Source organism: Micropterus salmoides, unplaced genomic scaffold, assembly GCF_014851395.1.
Source record: "Micropterus salmoides isolate LMB-PRFRI ecotype aquatic unplaced genomic scaffold, ASM1485139v1 Ms_hic_scaffold_1813, whole genome shotgun sequence".
Lineage (NCBI taxonomy): Eukaryota > Metazoa > Chordata > Actinopteri > Centrarchiformes > Centrarchidae > Micropterus > Micropterus salmoides.
Window position 1 is genome coordinate 1 of NW_024040944.1, and position 15,718 is coordinate 15,718.

At 39.3% G+C, this 15,718-nt stretch overlaps 1 protein-coding gene and 2 long non-coding RNA genes across 5 annotated transcripts; all 3 read right to left on the reverse strand.

The window, feature by feature from the left end:
• Nucleotides 1-224: 224 nt before the first annotated feature.
• LOC119909673 lies at nucleotides 225-799 on the reverse strand. Its single transcript, XR_005445510.1, has 3 exons — nucleotides 760-799; nucleotides 520-644; nucleotides 225-266 (listed from the first exon to the last, which is right to left on the reverse strand). It is a non-coding gene; the product is annotated as an uncharacterized LOC119909673 (long non-coding RNA).
• A 1,080-nt stretch (nucleotides 800-1,879) lies between these two features.
• Nucleotides 1,880-3,391, reverse strand: LOC119909674. Its single transcript, XR_005445511.1, has 3 exons — nucleotides 3,276-3,391; nucleotides 2,145-2,218; nucleotides 1,880-1,984 (listed from the first exon to the last, which is right to left on the reverse strand). It is a non-coding gene; the product is annotated as an uncharacterized LOC119909674 (long non-coding RNA).
• A 6,139-nt stretch (nucleotides 3,392-9,530) lies between these two features.
• Nucleotides 9,531-15,343, reverse strand: LOC119909675. 3 transcript variants are annotated; one of them, XM_038727888.1, is made up of 8 exons: nucleotides 15,169-15,343; nucleotides 12,309-12,442; nucleotides 11,805-11,927; nucleotides 11,461-11,488; nucleotides 11,187-11,225; nucleotides 10,824-10,827; nucleotides 10,390-10,497; nucleotides 9,531-10,301 (listed from the first exon to the last, which is right to left on the reverse strand). In XM_038727888.1, the coding sequence occupies exons 1-8, from the start codon at nucleotides 15,326-15,328 to the stop codon at nucleotides 10,220-10,222; spliced, it is 678 nt and encodes a 225-aa protein (XP_038583816.1). In that variant the 5' UTR covers nucleotides 15,329-15,343; the 3' UTR covers nucleotides 9,531-10,219. The 3 variants fall into 3 exon arrangements, with proteins under 3 accessions (XP_038583816.1, XP_038583818.1, XP_038583817.1); XM_038727890.1 differs by lacking the exon at nucleotides 15,169-15,343 and adding an exon at nucleotides 13,864-14,016; XM_038727889.1 differs by lacking the exon at nucleotides 10,824-10,827 and having other exon boundaries at nucleotides 10,390-10,495.
• Nucleotides 15,344-15,718: the final 375 nt, after the last annotated feature.

Sequence of the window (15,718 nt, forward strand, 5' to 3'; positions counted from 1 at the left end):
AAAAAATAATAATAATCGATGAGATGGATGGATAGATAGAGACTTTAGATGATATCAATGAGCCTACTCTCGCATTAATGGTGCAATCGACAGCTATGAAAAATCCCATTAAAGGCCATCTCAGTGTGGTTCTCTGGTGTTTGTGGTAGAGCTCAGGGTCCTACCTTGGCCTGATCCTGATTTCTCATTTATGTGTCTGGTGACCGAATGGACATACAACCGTTTCTCCACGCTCCCAGTCCACCTCCCTGTCGAAGATCACCGGCCTGAAAAAGTCAAAATCTCTATACAAGCACATTCAGCCACAAAAGACACCCACGCTCCAGCAGAAATCTGAGTAGGGTGAAAGCAAAGCCATCTCAATATACATGGGCCTACAGACACTGAGACACAGAAAGGCAGGCAGGTAAAAATATGGGACTATCATCAAGGATACACAGTTGCCCTTACCAACCAAAACCTCCATTGTGTTTTATATGGTCATACTGCTCCCCCTAGAGGTGACAGAGGCAACTATACCTTTGTCTCCTCACAAGGCCTCTGTTCTCCTTTGGGCTTGGCTTGGCATTGTGCTCTGACAGAGGAGGCGTAACTGGTTTACTGCTGGAGGTGTGCTGACTGGGATCAACCACAACTGATTTCACCTTGAGAAAGAACAAAGGTTGTGTGTGAGAACTTACAGAATACACACTGTACTGTACACATGATAAACACGACTGCAGGACCATATCGGGGGGGGGGGGGGGTGAAACAGCTTACCTGTACTTGTAGAGGTAACGTAGTTTCATAACTGTGTCTATGTGTCGTCTTCTCCAAGTGTGGCCTGACACTTACAGACTCACTCAAACCTCCCTGCATCTCCTCTGACGCATGTCTACTCGGTTCACTACCGGCATTCAACTTCACTGTGACACTGTGACACACTGAGGATTCAAACGTGGGGGGGCCAATATTCCACTCCTCTTCAACATCTCCATCTAAAAGCTCCACAGGCGAGTTCACAGACTCCAACAGCGGATCACTTACAACAAGACACGAATCACTGACTGTAAAGGAAACGTGCTGTCCGGACAAAGCAGCTTGTTTATGACAATCTGTCTTAGAAGAACTTTCAGCATGGCGCTCATCATCTGGTGCTTTAACATCACCTATCTTGAACATGGGGCTCGAGGTAGCTGGATGGCACTGAGTGCATACTGAATCAGAGGGGTCCTTTCCTAATTCCTTTTGTAGGACATGGAGATATAACCTATGTCCTCTTCTACATCTCTTACATTCTCACACACGACTTCTTCAGCTCCTCTGTCCTTTCCCCACTCGCCCATCTCCTCTCTCTAACTCTTGTCTGTGTGCCACAGTGGAAATTAAGACTGGCTTTTTTTGAAATGGGTTGCTACTTGGACTTTTGCAGCTCTCGACATTCAGACAATCCTCCAGCAGTACAAATACCAAAGGGATTGAGGCACAAGATGTCGTCAACATCACAGTCAAAGGCAGGTGCCGAATTTAAGAGGAACTTCTCAAACTTCAAACTTTGTGGTCCAGTCCCCTTACTATCACCTGTCTCTGTTGAAGACCCACGTTCCACATGCTCAGAGTGTAGCTGAGAGCTCTCAGTTTCTTTTATTTCACCCCAAATAGCTTTTCTATCCAACAATGCAGGCTTAGAGACGGCAAAAGGTGACACAGAATCCTGTTGTGCAGGAGAGCTGCAATATTCCATGAAACACCGTCGTCTGGGGACAAAGCCTTTGGACTAGAGGCCTTTTTGCTGGAGTCTCATAACCATCATCGGGACTGGAATCATCTAATTTCCTTTTTGCAGCGCAATATTCACTACCTCAATTTAAAATTAATAAATGGATTACAAACATTTTCGGGCAATGCACACTGGCCTTTGGGTCACAAGTGATCATCCTTGAATATACAGAAAGAGGTTTCAAGTGCTGGAATTTGGGTGGAGTGAGCCTATTGAAAATGGTGTCTGTTTTAAAAAAAAAAAAAAAAAAAAAAAACATACATCAGATAGTCAGTTAAATTATGTATTTCAAGGAAAGCAAATATATGTCTGTTCACTTAAGAAGAACAAGATGATCCCCTAATAAGACAGCTCATCAGTCCAACATGGCTTTAGCTCTACTCACCTTTGACTCTATGTGCCATGTCCACCACCTCTTCCCTTTCGAAGCCACTCTTCATTTTCATCAAAGCCCAGCGTCTGAAAGAAAGAAAACAAACTGTCTCACACAAACAGTCATCCTCTGAGCTACCAACAAAAGACAATGAGTCTTTACTACTCATCAAAAAGGCTTTTTGATAACAGTCAGATGGAAATAGTGTTTTCTAACAGTGTCTCTCTCAAAAGTAAACAGGCTACTTTGCGTTGTAACATCACCTTGTTATTATTCGATTTTAATGCATGTTCAGACTGACTGAGCAAAATACAATGCTGGTTCAGGGTTCATGTTTAAACAGACTTGTTCCTTGGAGGCCTCATTAAAAGAAGTGCATGAATACCCCAAACACTAAATCTGGACTCAATTAGGGCAGAAATGCACATTTGCTATACATTATATTCACAAACTCATGATGTGCAGCCAAGCTTGGGTCAAACCCAGGGGTTTATAATCAAATCAAAGAAGAAAAAAAAGATAAAAACAAATCGTTTCTAAAAATACCAGATACACAATGTTGATTCTTCACATTTAAGGCACTTATCACACCTTCTGTGGGCCAAACTCTCGCTACAGTGCATCTGGTAAGTTGTGCATCCTTGTAACTTGTATGTTATGTACTAACGTTACATTATTTTCGCGTAACAGCTAAAAGTTTCAGGGTTAACCTGTCATGAGTTTTAACTTCTGGTTAACTAAATTGTTTCCCTCAATGTAAGGTTAACGTCAGCTTTAAGTTTGTAGCTAACTGAAGCCCAGTACTTTTTAGCACTACGCTTGGTGATGTGAAAAATTAGAAGTCGCACTTAAATTGCAAACGTCATTATAATGTTACGTACCTTGATAACAGTAAGAGTTCCCAACATTCTAAGCAAACCTATTTTTTACTCAAGGTCGTGCAAAAGACGGTCTCAGCGGTAGAAAGACTCGGCGGGCATTAATGCTAGCAGCAATACTTTCTTCAGACTTTAGGTAATGTTAGCTAGCTAGCGTCAGGAACTTAACGTGACTCATACTTTACGAAAGAGATCACTTTATGCGAGACAAATAAATTCAGTATAAATGTCTTACCAGTGTGTAAGATCACTAAAATAAACTTACCAAAAGGAGCTCCTTTTGAAAATCAACCAACCGAAAAATCTACCTTCCGCTCAATCACACGCGCTTCAGTCTCCAGGCCACGCGCGGCACGCAGGTAATTAATACAAGAACGTGTATACGGAAGTCAAATATGGGGGGCGCTGTTAAAATTCAAACATTAAAAACTTACTTTTATTTGTTCGGCTATTAGCGGCCTCTGAATTTACCAAACTCGCCATTTTCGCTGGATTTAGAAGATCAGCCATCGCCTACAAAATATGAAATTTTACAAATGACCAGGAAACAAGAGGAACAGTGAAAGCTGTCTAAAGTATTTTGCTCTGTATGAGTTTGAGAGTGCACTTGTTTGCGCATGCTGAACAGCATGGAGTCACACAACAATGCAAACAAAAACAGCATGATTTCTGAAGGATTTAATGATTATAGGCCATTTCATGGTAAAGGATAACGTTACTTTTAGGGAGTGGGGACAGGTTACAAATGCTATTTTTCAGTGTTTTAGGTAGTTTTTATTAATGTTTAAGTTTTATTATTGCATTGCAATTAGATCAATGTACAGGACACTTGGTTTAATAATAAAATGTATTTTGAAGTTCATTTTCATGCACTCTCTATGTCCTGGGTACGGAAATGGCACGGTTTCAGCAGAATGTCCCTATTAGAAGCAAGTTGTCTTGAGTACTTGGGCTGAGGCTCAGTGAAAATATGCTTATATTTGTGACTTTTATTATATCCAGTTTACAATGTGCGTGCAGATACACTTGAAACAATATGTACAGAAGGACAGCTTGTGTAGGCACAGCTCTACATGTATTTGAATGCTCTCTCATAAGTCTACTAATTCTTTGGATCTGGATCCCTTCAAACCTCTTATTGAACCAATGGTCAGTGTTCAGATTTTGAAGATTATAAATAACAAAACTCAAAAGATCCAGAGGCATTGAATAGCCACATTGCTGACTTCTGCTGATGGCAACATCCATGCCTGGTCTTTATTAGTAAGGGGGGTCTGTTAGGAAAGTTCAGGCAGTGAATGATGAAGATGCAGTCATTACCACCATGTTGACTGGTGACTGGCTGACTGGGGATAGTACCGGAAAGATTTATCTGTGGGACGTTCTGGGATTTAGGTTTAAAAAAACAGCAGACAAAGGGCCATTTGAGGATATGAAAGGTTGGCGTGTGTCGTTGTATCCACCTCCTCTGTTGGGCTCCTAGTGATCTCTTCACACTTCACAGGGATGTGTGTAAATGTGACCCGCTTACCGGGTTGGATGCATTGTCCGGCTAAGGACAAACACAGGCAGCTGCATAGGCCTCTTTGGAAGAGACAAATGGGATGCTACGCAACTCAGCCATGAGGAGAATGCTGACCAGGAGCAGGCAGGAGGCAGGCACAGTAGAGACATGAAACAAATGCCATTCCCTGACTCTCCAGGGTCATCATCACCTACATCACCACTACCAAATTTTAAAGACCTCTATGACAGAATTGAATGGGAAACCACAACACCTAAAATACACAGATTCTAACTTCTGAGCAACTGGAGTATATCAATAGCAGCAAACTTTAGCCAGGAATTGACCAAATACAGTGAATATATCCACCTGCTACATCTCCTTATTGAAAGTGCGACAAGAACTCTACACAGCAATCTCCTAGTGAGGCCCAGCAAGGGTCTGAAAATACATAATCACCATGTCCCCAAACACCACACCAACCACATGGCTGAGATCTGAGCAAAGCTCTCCTCAGACAGCATCCCCATATTTGAACCAGACTAGGTCCAAATATGGACATGTGCTCCATCATTCAGCAGAGAGACATATCGTACAATCCGCAAATATATCCAGAATCCACAAACATATTAAGATATATATTAATCAGAAAAACAGAGACTAGAAAGAAACCACCAGGAAAAAGCTATCATAAATACAGATTCATTTTCTACATGATAACATGTAATTTGTAATTTTAATTCTAGAGCATAATCCTCATATCAAAGTTTGGATCGCAGGGATACAACACATCAAATGTGAAAATTCAAAATAGCTCTCCGCGGCTTGTGTCAATGTCCACTCTTGTTGGAAATAATTATCACTCAAGGTGGTAAAATATAATCACAAATTGTGAAATGCATGTCTGCAAATTGTATTTTGGCATGATAACACTTGAATGTCGTGAAATGATTCCCCCCTTCACAGTGGACCTTAAGCACAAGTCCATATCTCACTCTACATTCAATATCTTTAGTAATTGGAAAAATCACTCATAGTTTAGTCATTCAAGGTGAATCTGTTTCAGATGTTTTCATTGTGAAGCACTATCAGTTTAGTCACACTAAAAAACAAAACCCTCAAGCAGCGTTTGCCGGCAAACTTAACAAACTTTAGATTCTGAAAAAATGTGCAAGAAGTTTGAGTGGCAGCAAACAGAATCTTATTCTAAGAATAAAATAATCTTCACAAAATCTGGGTGCTCCCTCAATGGGGATCATTATTTCTAAGCAGATATGTGGCCTTGGCCCACTGCCTACTTCCCTTCCCTTCTACCCATGAGTGCTGTTTAGGTTTTCTAATCTTCACCTCACTCAACAGTTTCAAAGAGTTTCTTCAGGAATGCCATAGGATAAGAGCTGTTGCTGGGGAATCAAGAGTTTACTTGAATTCTCAGAAGGTCCAAGAATGATCAAAATAGGATCTGGAATTATCTGACTTTTATGTACCTTTGAAACAAGACCAAATATTTGTTTCCAGTTCTCCTGTATTTGGGGACATAAGTCTGCGTCTGAGGACCTGCACACTGAAGAAACTTCTGAGAATATTTTGTGCAACTTTATACTAGTGCCCCTAAATGAAAAAAGGGGCAGTTTCTTTTTAAGAAATAAAGGACAGGCATGCATTGTGGTTTATGAACGTATCCCTTTTCAACCAGCTTATCACTGTAAACATCCTGGAATATTCTGAGAGGAATATTCTGACCAGCCAACGTCTGGGGACAAAACACTTGGTTTAAATGGCTTTTTGCAGGAGTCTCATACTGTCATCTGTATGGTGAGTTTGTTTTCTAGATGAGAGTGTGTGTACTTGTGTATCCATTCGTATCTCTTCTGTGCACTGCAGGGAGGTAGCTAGAGCACAAGCTTTCATTGCACTGCTTCTAATGCATGACAATAAATTTGAACTTGAACCATTGCTTCACAAAAAGTAATTTGACAAGTCCAGTTTTGATGAAAGCCTTAATTGCAACATGGGTCGAGGCACAAGACGCTGTCAACATTAGAGAAGCATAATTTAAAAATCCATTATATTAAATGTGCACATTCTCAGTCTCTTTAAATAAAAGTATGTATGTATGTATGTGTAACAGCAGCCTTGTCAATGTTTACCTCGCAAAATGAACTGTTCTCAACATATCCATTTAATTACATCTCACATACTGTACATATACACACTTTCTTCAGCGTCATGTTGCTCCTGTTCATGTTGTCCTTCTGTGGTCATGTTGTTGCCGGAGCACCACATAACCACTAGGCAGCAGCAGTAAGAGGACTTGGCAGCAGGGAGAAGGTGGGAAACCTTACTGGTTACTTGGCAGAGGCTTCACATTAGCACTCAAAGGTGTCTTTTTGTGCAGTGAAGTTCTTGTGTGTCCAGTGTGTCCTTTTACTCCTGTTTGCCCAGGGACAGGCACTCTTCCGTTCAGGACGTGGGGGTTAGAGCGAGTCCCATCGAGTCTGGAGGAACAACATTTGTAACATGTAAAAATGAGTAATGTTAATTGATGACAAATGATAAAAATGTCTAAATATTGAGAGAATCAGATGACATTTAGACATAAACCTTTAGAAAGTAATAAGGTAAAAATCTGAATTAACTTACTCTGTCTAAATCTAGTGTGTATACAACTACTACTACAACTACTTAATCTCGTAGTACAACCCTGTGTTGTAAAATGATAAATAAAACTACCTTGTACCTTGTCCCTAACGAAATCGTTATACAGTGCTCTGATGTAATTTTAATTAAAAAGCCAGTACCATTTCCATTAGTAATGCATGTCCAGTACACTCCCTCACTGAGTGAGTGATTCAGGTCATTTGTTTGCAATAGGAATTGGGTGTGTCAGTATGTTGTTCAGGACAGCAAATACACATCTTCCACTTTTGCTGGATTTGGGTGAGAGATCACATGTCAAGCTACATATCACGTCACAGCTATGCTTACCTCAAAGACTCACTTGACCTAGAGTAACACTAACAGAGAAACGGGGATGACTAATGAATGAATGAATGAATTATAAGATGTCTTTGGTGGTAAACAGTTTCAGATGAAGCTCATTTGAAAACTTGTGCATATAGGCATGAAGGTAAGATGAGGGTTTAGATACATGCAAGTACATCATGTCCTGTCATGTCATGTCATGTCAAACGCTTGTTTTTCTTTACAAGGGGAAATTCCCACATTGCACAAGCATTGTTTCCCGTAAGTGAAATATCTCTCTCTCTCTCTCTCTCTCACACACACACACACACACACACACACACACACACACACACACACACACACAGATTCTCAATCCAAACAATGACTTCTGAGTTACGATTAGTTCATGAAGTTTAGAGTTCCCACAAGTCTGGACACTTTAGTTTTGGTAATATATCACTGTCCAAAACAACAAATGAGGTTCTGTTGTGAGGAAGCCTCGACCACATCCTGTCTCAACAATAAGCAGGTTGAATGACCTTCAATTCAGCTTCTTACACACTTTTAAGCAACTATTCAAAATGAGTAAAAGACGAGGGTCAATATAAATGCACACAGAGTCGTATTTGAAAACAGCCCATGGTGGGGCGGTTTGATTAGGTTGGTCCAAAACTTTGGTCCAGACTGAAATATCTAAATATCTATAAAATGGACTACAATGACATTGTGTACAGGGTGAATTATAATACCTTTGGTGAGCCCTTAACTTCACAATGTTACTTTGTGACCAAATTCCTGCAAAGCTAATGACATTCCCACTTGTGTATGTTGCTAATATTATACTAAGTACTCTTAACCATTACACCAAGATGATTGACATGGTAAACAAAATACCTGTTAACATCAGCACGTTAGCATTTTCCTGATGAACGTGTTAGCATGATGATAGCCCTTCTGTGTCTAAATACAGCCTCACCGAACCGCCATTATGGCTGTAAGTCTTGGGAATTGATTGATTATGACAAAGTCACTGCAGGTGATAAAGTTTAGTAAAAACTTTTCTTTGTCAATACAAAGAAAAAAGTTTTGTTGTGTGCCACTTAACTACATTTGCTTATCTGTGACCACATTCTATTACATAACACACAACAGTAAGCCTGTTTCTCTTTGGCTGAACAGGTCACACCCCCATGATCACACCATGTTAATGTAAGATTCATAACATGTAAGGTAATAGTTTTAACACCTGTGCACCTTTCCCTGTGAGATAGCTGCTGCAAAAAAACTTAAGTTTGTGTCACACCACAAGACTTGACCAAACCTCACCCACCTTTCATTGGTTGAGGAAAATTGCCCCATATTAGGACACACCTTCTTACTATAAACAGCCTACAGCTACTGTATTTGACAACAATAAAAACTCCTTTTTGTTTTGTTTTATAGCAGCTTTTTAATGCTTTTTTTTTTGACAAAGAAAGCACATCACAGTGACACAGCTGGAATAGAGTGCTGATACAAAAACATGATTTGACGAATGATATAAATTACAAATTTCATTAAGCAGGCACGGTTAAGACAAGGACTCATGATGTACAATTTAAGACCATAATGTCTGGACCACCTCACATAATAATGCAATCCAAGAACTTTATCTTCACTATCTCTCGCTCCACAACAAACGTGTATTGGATAGAATTATATTTCACACATTATTGTATCCAAACCCTGTAGTATATTTATAATTAGTGTATAAAATTATATATATATATATATACACACACACACATACATACATACATACACACATACATACATACATACATACATACATACATACATACATACATACATACATACATACATACATACATACATACATACATACATACATACATACACACACACACACACACACACACTATATATATATATTTTTTTTTTTTAAATTTATTTATTTATTTATATATAAATAAATATCTATCAGGTATCATTTAATATTTCACTTATATTTAGTGTATTTCCAACAATAAAGATCTATATGAATATATATACAATTTGTTTAAATTAATATATTTCAAAACCATATTATCTCAGATATTATATTTTTCAGACTGTTACATTTGAAACTATCTGTACGTCTCTGTGCGAGTAATGACTGAAAAGGGGCTTACTGTAATGCTACAGGACACTGAAAGGGCACTCTCTGGTACTGCATTACAAGTCTCGTAGCTTCCACAGCTTTGGTTCAAGTTAACACCAGTACAGGGTCCTGACTGGTCCTGACTTAAGTCGAAAGTGATAAAACATCTATAGTTTCCCTGACTCACATGAATGTACACATGATTGTCCTTGAGTGATTAAACAGTGACGGTAACACAATGTAAACTGTGACATGAATGCATAAGATAAATAAGATTGCTAAAATATGGATTAAAGAGGGACAGGAGAAACATGGTTCCCTACAGAAAGGCACACAGCTACTAAAACAATGTACGGAAGACAATTTAAAAAGCATGAATATAGTTTTCAGTAGATTTAAAAAGGTGCTACACATTATATGCTAAGAAACTACTCCAGATGACGGTATACTTTTACATACTTCATGATAATAAACAGAGTTACAATGAAACTGGAAGGCGCATTCTCAGGCACAGTATCAAATCATGTAACCGATTAAATGGCAAGATGAATTTGATTAAATCACAATATCTTAGAAAGGTGAAAATAAGACGGTCTTTCTACTCTTTCCCCGCCTCCACATCAGATGCATCTGGGTCAACGCTCTGTTTCGTCACAACAGTGTAGATGCATCCCAGTTGGCTGCATATAATGACAACAAAGCATTATTTAAAACATATGAGATGGTGGCAATGCATGTCACTTTATATACTGACGTAATAAAAAATACCTGCAAGTTTTGTGTTTGGAGTACAGAAAACCAAGGAACATCAGCACCACCACCGCTAGCAGAAAGATAATGAGAACCACAATACTAGGTATCCAGTAACGGGTCTCTGTCAGGTAAAAAAAGAGAGTTTCACAGTTAATCTACCAACAGACAATATTTTATTATATTTCAAAAGTCCAACTGTTCATTCAAATAACACAGTTATTACATTAAATAACCATTTTCTTTTAGCTTACTACAGTGCATGCACAATTCGACTGTAATGGGAGTCGTGTGGCCCTCTTACACTCATGTATATAGAACACAAGCAATAACCAATCTGTGGGATGCAAATGGGCTTAAACATGCAGTCATTGAGCAGAAATGAATAAATCCAAGCATTTATCCTGTACTTTACTGCTCTAACCTAAATGGTGATAAGAGTGACGGTTAACTTGTCTACAAAGTGAGACAAATAGTGGTGCCCCAGGCCTGAAAAAGGCATTCTTTGCGTTTGGAAAAGCCAGTGTAACTTTTGAAATGACAACTAATTAATTAACTGATATTAAGATATGAAACTTTTTATCGTGATAACATTTTTGGCCATATCGTCCAGCCCTACTGTCGCTTCAAGTCAAACAGGAAGTACAGACACATGATATAATCTTACATTAACAATGGCTAATGCTTCTTATCTCTTTATAAATAGCTGTTGCTGTAAGAATTGTTTTGTAACTGACATCTGTTCTAGGATGTAAACCATATGTGATACAAAGGATTATTATTATGTTATATCATTTATGACTTTTCGTACATACCTTTCTGAGACAGTCTGAGAGCCTTTAGAGTGCAGTTGACTGTAAAAAGAAGACATTTTTATATCAGAATATCATTATATTATATCAGATAAAATGGAAATACAAATTTCACTTCAAATTAGATGAAGGAAAACTATCTTCTATGACTATGAACGATACAGCGGGACAATCTTACACAAGGTAAATGGTAGAACAAAATGTTACAATGACAATCTACTTATAATTTAAATACCCCTTGCATACAGCGTTACCTCTGACAGGAAATAATACTCACCAGTACAGTTGGCTGTGTATTCTGTCCCCTATTGAGAAGAAACAAAGGGACAATACAGTGAGATTGTTATTGTCTGGAGTTTGGCAGAAAAACGACATTTTTAAATCTATGTCTTTGGCTTTACATTTTTCGGACCTCTGATGTCTGATGATGAAGTTATCATATCTTATCCATAGTGCCAAAAGAAACTTTCATCTAACTGTTCAACCTCCTAACACAATATTATTATTAAAATTCAGAGAATCTAGTTATTTGCTGCATTGTTTTAACATCTTGTATTTTTGCATAAAAAGAGCTCATGCCTTAAGTCAGTCAAAATATTGTTTCAGATTAAAAGTGTATACCTCTGAGACGCAGCTTCGTGTGAAGACAATGTTGTCGAGGCACTTCAAGATAACAAGAGTATTAATGTTGTTTGTCAACACCAGCTCAGGCATTTCTCCATTCTGGTTCGCAATCACTTGCGTCTTAACATAGAACATAGGAAAAATTAATTAGTAGAGAACACAAATCATTAACAAAAACTCTCAGGCACATGTCTGTCGCAGCGAGGATACAGTGTAACAAGTTCGGCCATCACACGGCAAGTTAAGATAATGTCTTTATGAGTCATTCAGATGAGCCTGTGCTTGGGCCCTGCTACTGTGCAAGCTGGCCAAGTGGCACTGCTTACTAGCACATTTAAATAGAATAGAACAATGTTATACTAAACATACTTATACTAATACTACTACTACTACTAATAATAATAATAATGTTATTAGTTAAAATAGGGTTTTTCTGAAATATGGACAACTGAAAATGTATCATGTCAGAAACGGTGGGCTGTTGTGTCTTGTCTTACTTACACCTGTCCATGAGTACTCGCACTTCATCGCCTTGGCATCTGAGACCCAAGACACATCTGAGATGCTGTACTTCGTTTGGTCATCATCAGTGACTGTACAGTTAATGTTCAGTGCACTGCAAAGTTGCAGGAAGCCTGGGGACAATAAGACAAATATGTCACCAGAAGCAAGATTTGTTTGTGAAATTATCTTCTCTCCAGTTTCTCAATTCTCCATGTCATTATACTGTCCGTAGCAGTCCCTTTCCCCTGTCAGTAGCCAGATTGTGTTGCTTTGTGCCTTTGCATTCAGCCTCTTCCACCTGAATCTGAACCTGCCAGCACCTTTTCCTGACGTGGTCCTATTAACCAAAGGATTCTTGGATATTTCTGTTTGGACTGCTTGCCTCGCCTCTAAGCCTTCCTATCATTTCACTATTACAACTGAACTGCCGAATAAGGGCCGCCCAGATGAACCAATTACACTAAAAAGCACTCATCTGCCAGAAACTGGTTTTTGCCCGCGGGAGCACGCACAGCCTCTTAAAAGTGTGGTTCATGTGAGTTATATTTGAAAGATTATAGCCCACCCGTCGTGTTTACCTGGTGAAATTCCTAATTAAATAGACAGTACAACCCAAACAATGCAGTTTTGCACTTGCAAAAAGATGACTGCAGCTTCAGCCTTGTAACTTAAAGGTTCTTTATGCCTCAGAGTGATTCACGATTGAGGGTTGTATTTAAAGATTATAGCACAGCCGGTCCTTTTTACCTGGTGGAAAGAGTTATCTTTATACAGAGAGCGAGAGAGACTAGCAGACAGAGACAACCTCCAGGAACACCTGAAAACCTCTACGTTACAAATCCATGAGGTTATTATAAAGATCAGCTCTTCGTGTGATTTGAAAAAAAGACGGAGACACGAGCGAGAGTGTAGTGTTTCCGGGTGTGTGCGCGCTACCAATGACGCAATGCCCGCGTTCATATGAATGGGAAGCAAAGCTGAGGCAGCCGACGCGTGAGTGTTGTTAAACAAACGCGGAGGAACGCGGTTTAAACCTCGAACACGTAACACCAGCAACAAAAACATTTCTTACCAATAATTTGTGATCGCTTCTGACAAATAATAAAGAACTTTATCCGGATATTTTAGGCTCGGGAAAAGTTACAAAGGAAATACTGACATACAGTAAATATGCCTAAGTTACATACATAGAAAATACTAAATCTAACGCTACATACACTCAGACCTCCACAAACTTCTGCTTACCAAATCACTACAGGTGACATTGGACCCTAGGAAAAGTTTAAAATAAAGCGGTTAACTGAAACGCTAAAATGTCGCTAAAACCTTCCTTTTAAAAGAACAGTTTATATAGCAGGCATTGTGTAGGCTACGATCTCACGAAACAACTCAGCAGTTTCCTCACGGCTGAGTTAGATATGACCCACCGAGTGGTGCAATTTTGAGTCAGAAACTCTGAGTTAGCGGATTCACTTTGAACAACTGTCTTTGCTGTGCACGGGACATGCGTTGGTTTCAGTTAATCATCTAAATGAAACATTAGGCTACTTACACAAACATAAGCACCACGCCTCGACACGCATCCTCCTCGCGTCCTTGCTATCCAACTGACCGTGTCTATGTTTTTCTTCAGCTGCTTCTGTCAAGTTTTTCTGCCTATCTGTGGGCAGGCTACGCTCTCTTAAATCCAGCACACTTCCGAGTAAACATAGGCACGTGTTTCTCCCATACAAAGAACACGCGCAGAATTTCTCCTGTTAATGTCTCATTGTCTCGCATTCAGTGCCTTGACTGTTAATGTTTTATAGTGCACTATCAAGAGTCCATATGACGCTAATTCTCAAAATATAAACAAGAAACTACATATGCAAACTTGACATAGTTTTGCTGTCTGGTTGACGTCACTTGCTGATGCAAGGTGGTGTGAGTAACTGCAAGTAAAAGGATGTTGATGAAACCTCACGTGCTGTGTTTAATGTCACAGTAGTGAATTGTATTGTTTAATGAAGACCGCTGATCTGATAAAAGTGCACAATAATGGGCATGTTTTTGTGTGATCACCACAATTTTAGCGTGGGGGAGTGCTTAGTTGACAGCTATTTGCTCTTCGTCTCACTATTTAAGATCAATTCATTTCTTTGTACAGCAGTCAACAGATTTCTGGCTCTTGTTGGAAAGAATGGACATTTTCCCCCTGCATTTAATCTAGACTAGGCTACTGAGTGATGAAACGGGATACAACTTTCCTATTCTTTATGTCGTATTATCTTGGCTGGCAAAACTGCTGCAAAGAAATTTGCGGCAACACCATGGAAGCAACCATACACACTTTGCATACCACAAAGGAATTTGTTTTAAGGAGATTTTGAGTTTAGAGAGCTCTGTGGCCAAGACGCAGGGTACAGGATAATGTTAAATGTGAATTAATATCAGAGAGCAGATCAAGGTCCTTATTCCCTAATTTAGTGTTTGATTGCGTTTGAGGTAGTAAGATTGTTGTGTTTTGTTACACTATATGGCACAATGTTACACTAACTGAAGACTAGGGTAGGGTAGCTCACTATGTCTAGTATGGATCTTGTATACGCTATCCTCCTGATGTGTAAATGTATTGTTTTGTTGAGCTGGGATGTGTGTTAGAAACACACACTTGCAGTTGGCTTCTATTAGAAATCTGAAAAACGTTTTTCAAATTCTTAAGTAGCTTAAGCTTTATTCACCTGAGAAACTTAACACTGATTAATGGTTTTGATTAAATAAATAAAGTTATGACTTCATACAAACCATCTTTTGTCTTTTTTTTCTCCTAATGTTAATGGTATTTTAATGATTAATAAACAGTACAACTGGAACGCACCATTAGTCTTCTGCATTTCCTCTTCTGTCCCTGCGGTTGCTGACTGCCTCCCCAGTCTCTGAGGCAATAGACACGCGGTGTCTTGGCTGTGTTCTCGCCTTCTCACCGACCAACCACCTGTTTGGGTCACCCTGCGAGTACTGGCTGGTAAGTAACCCATTATATCTGGATCTGACTGCACAGCTTCTGACATACCACAGACCTGATGTAGGACGTCACCCTCTATATGAGTAGTAATGCAGACATACCGGGCCAGCCAGCTGACCACCTCCTCCCTGCTGGCAGCTACACCGACACGTTCTTCAAGGTGAAACAACACTTCTGCTCAGAATGGTGGCTGAACTGTTTAAATGGTTAAAACATTTAGGAAGTAGCAGAATGTTTTTTTTCCTGCAGAGTTCAAAGGAATACCAGATGGCAACTGGCCCTGAGTCTGAACTATGGGAGAGGTCAGACTCGTGATTGGATAGATTAATTTAGTATCGACTGTCATGTTCTACTCAGTGTGGACGAATACATCGATAAAATGAAGGTCTGCCAGATGGATGAG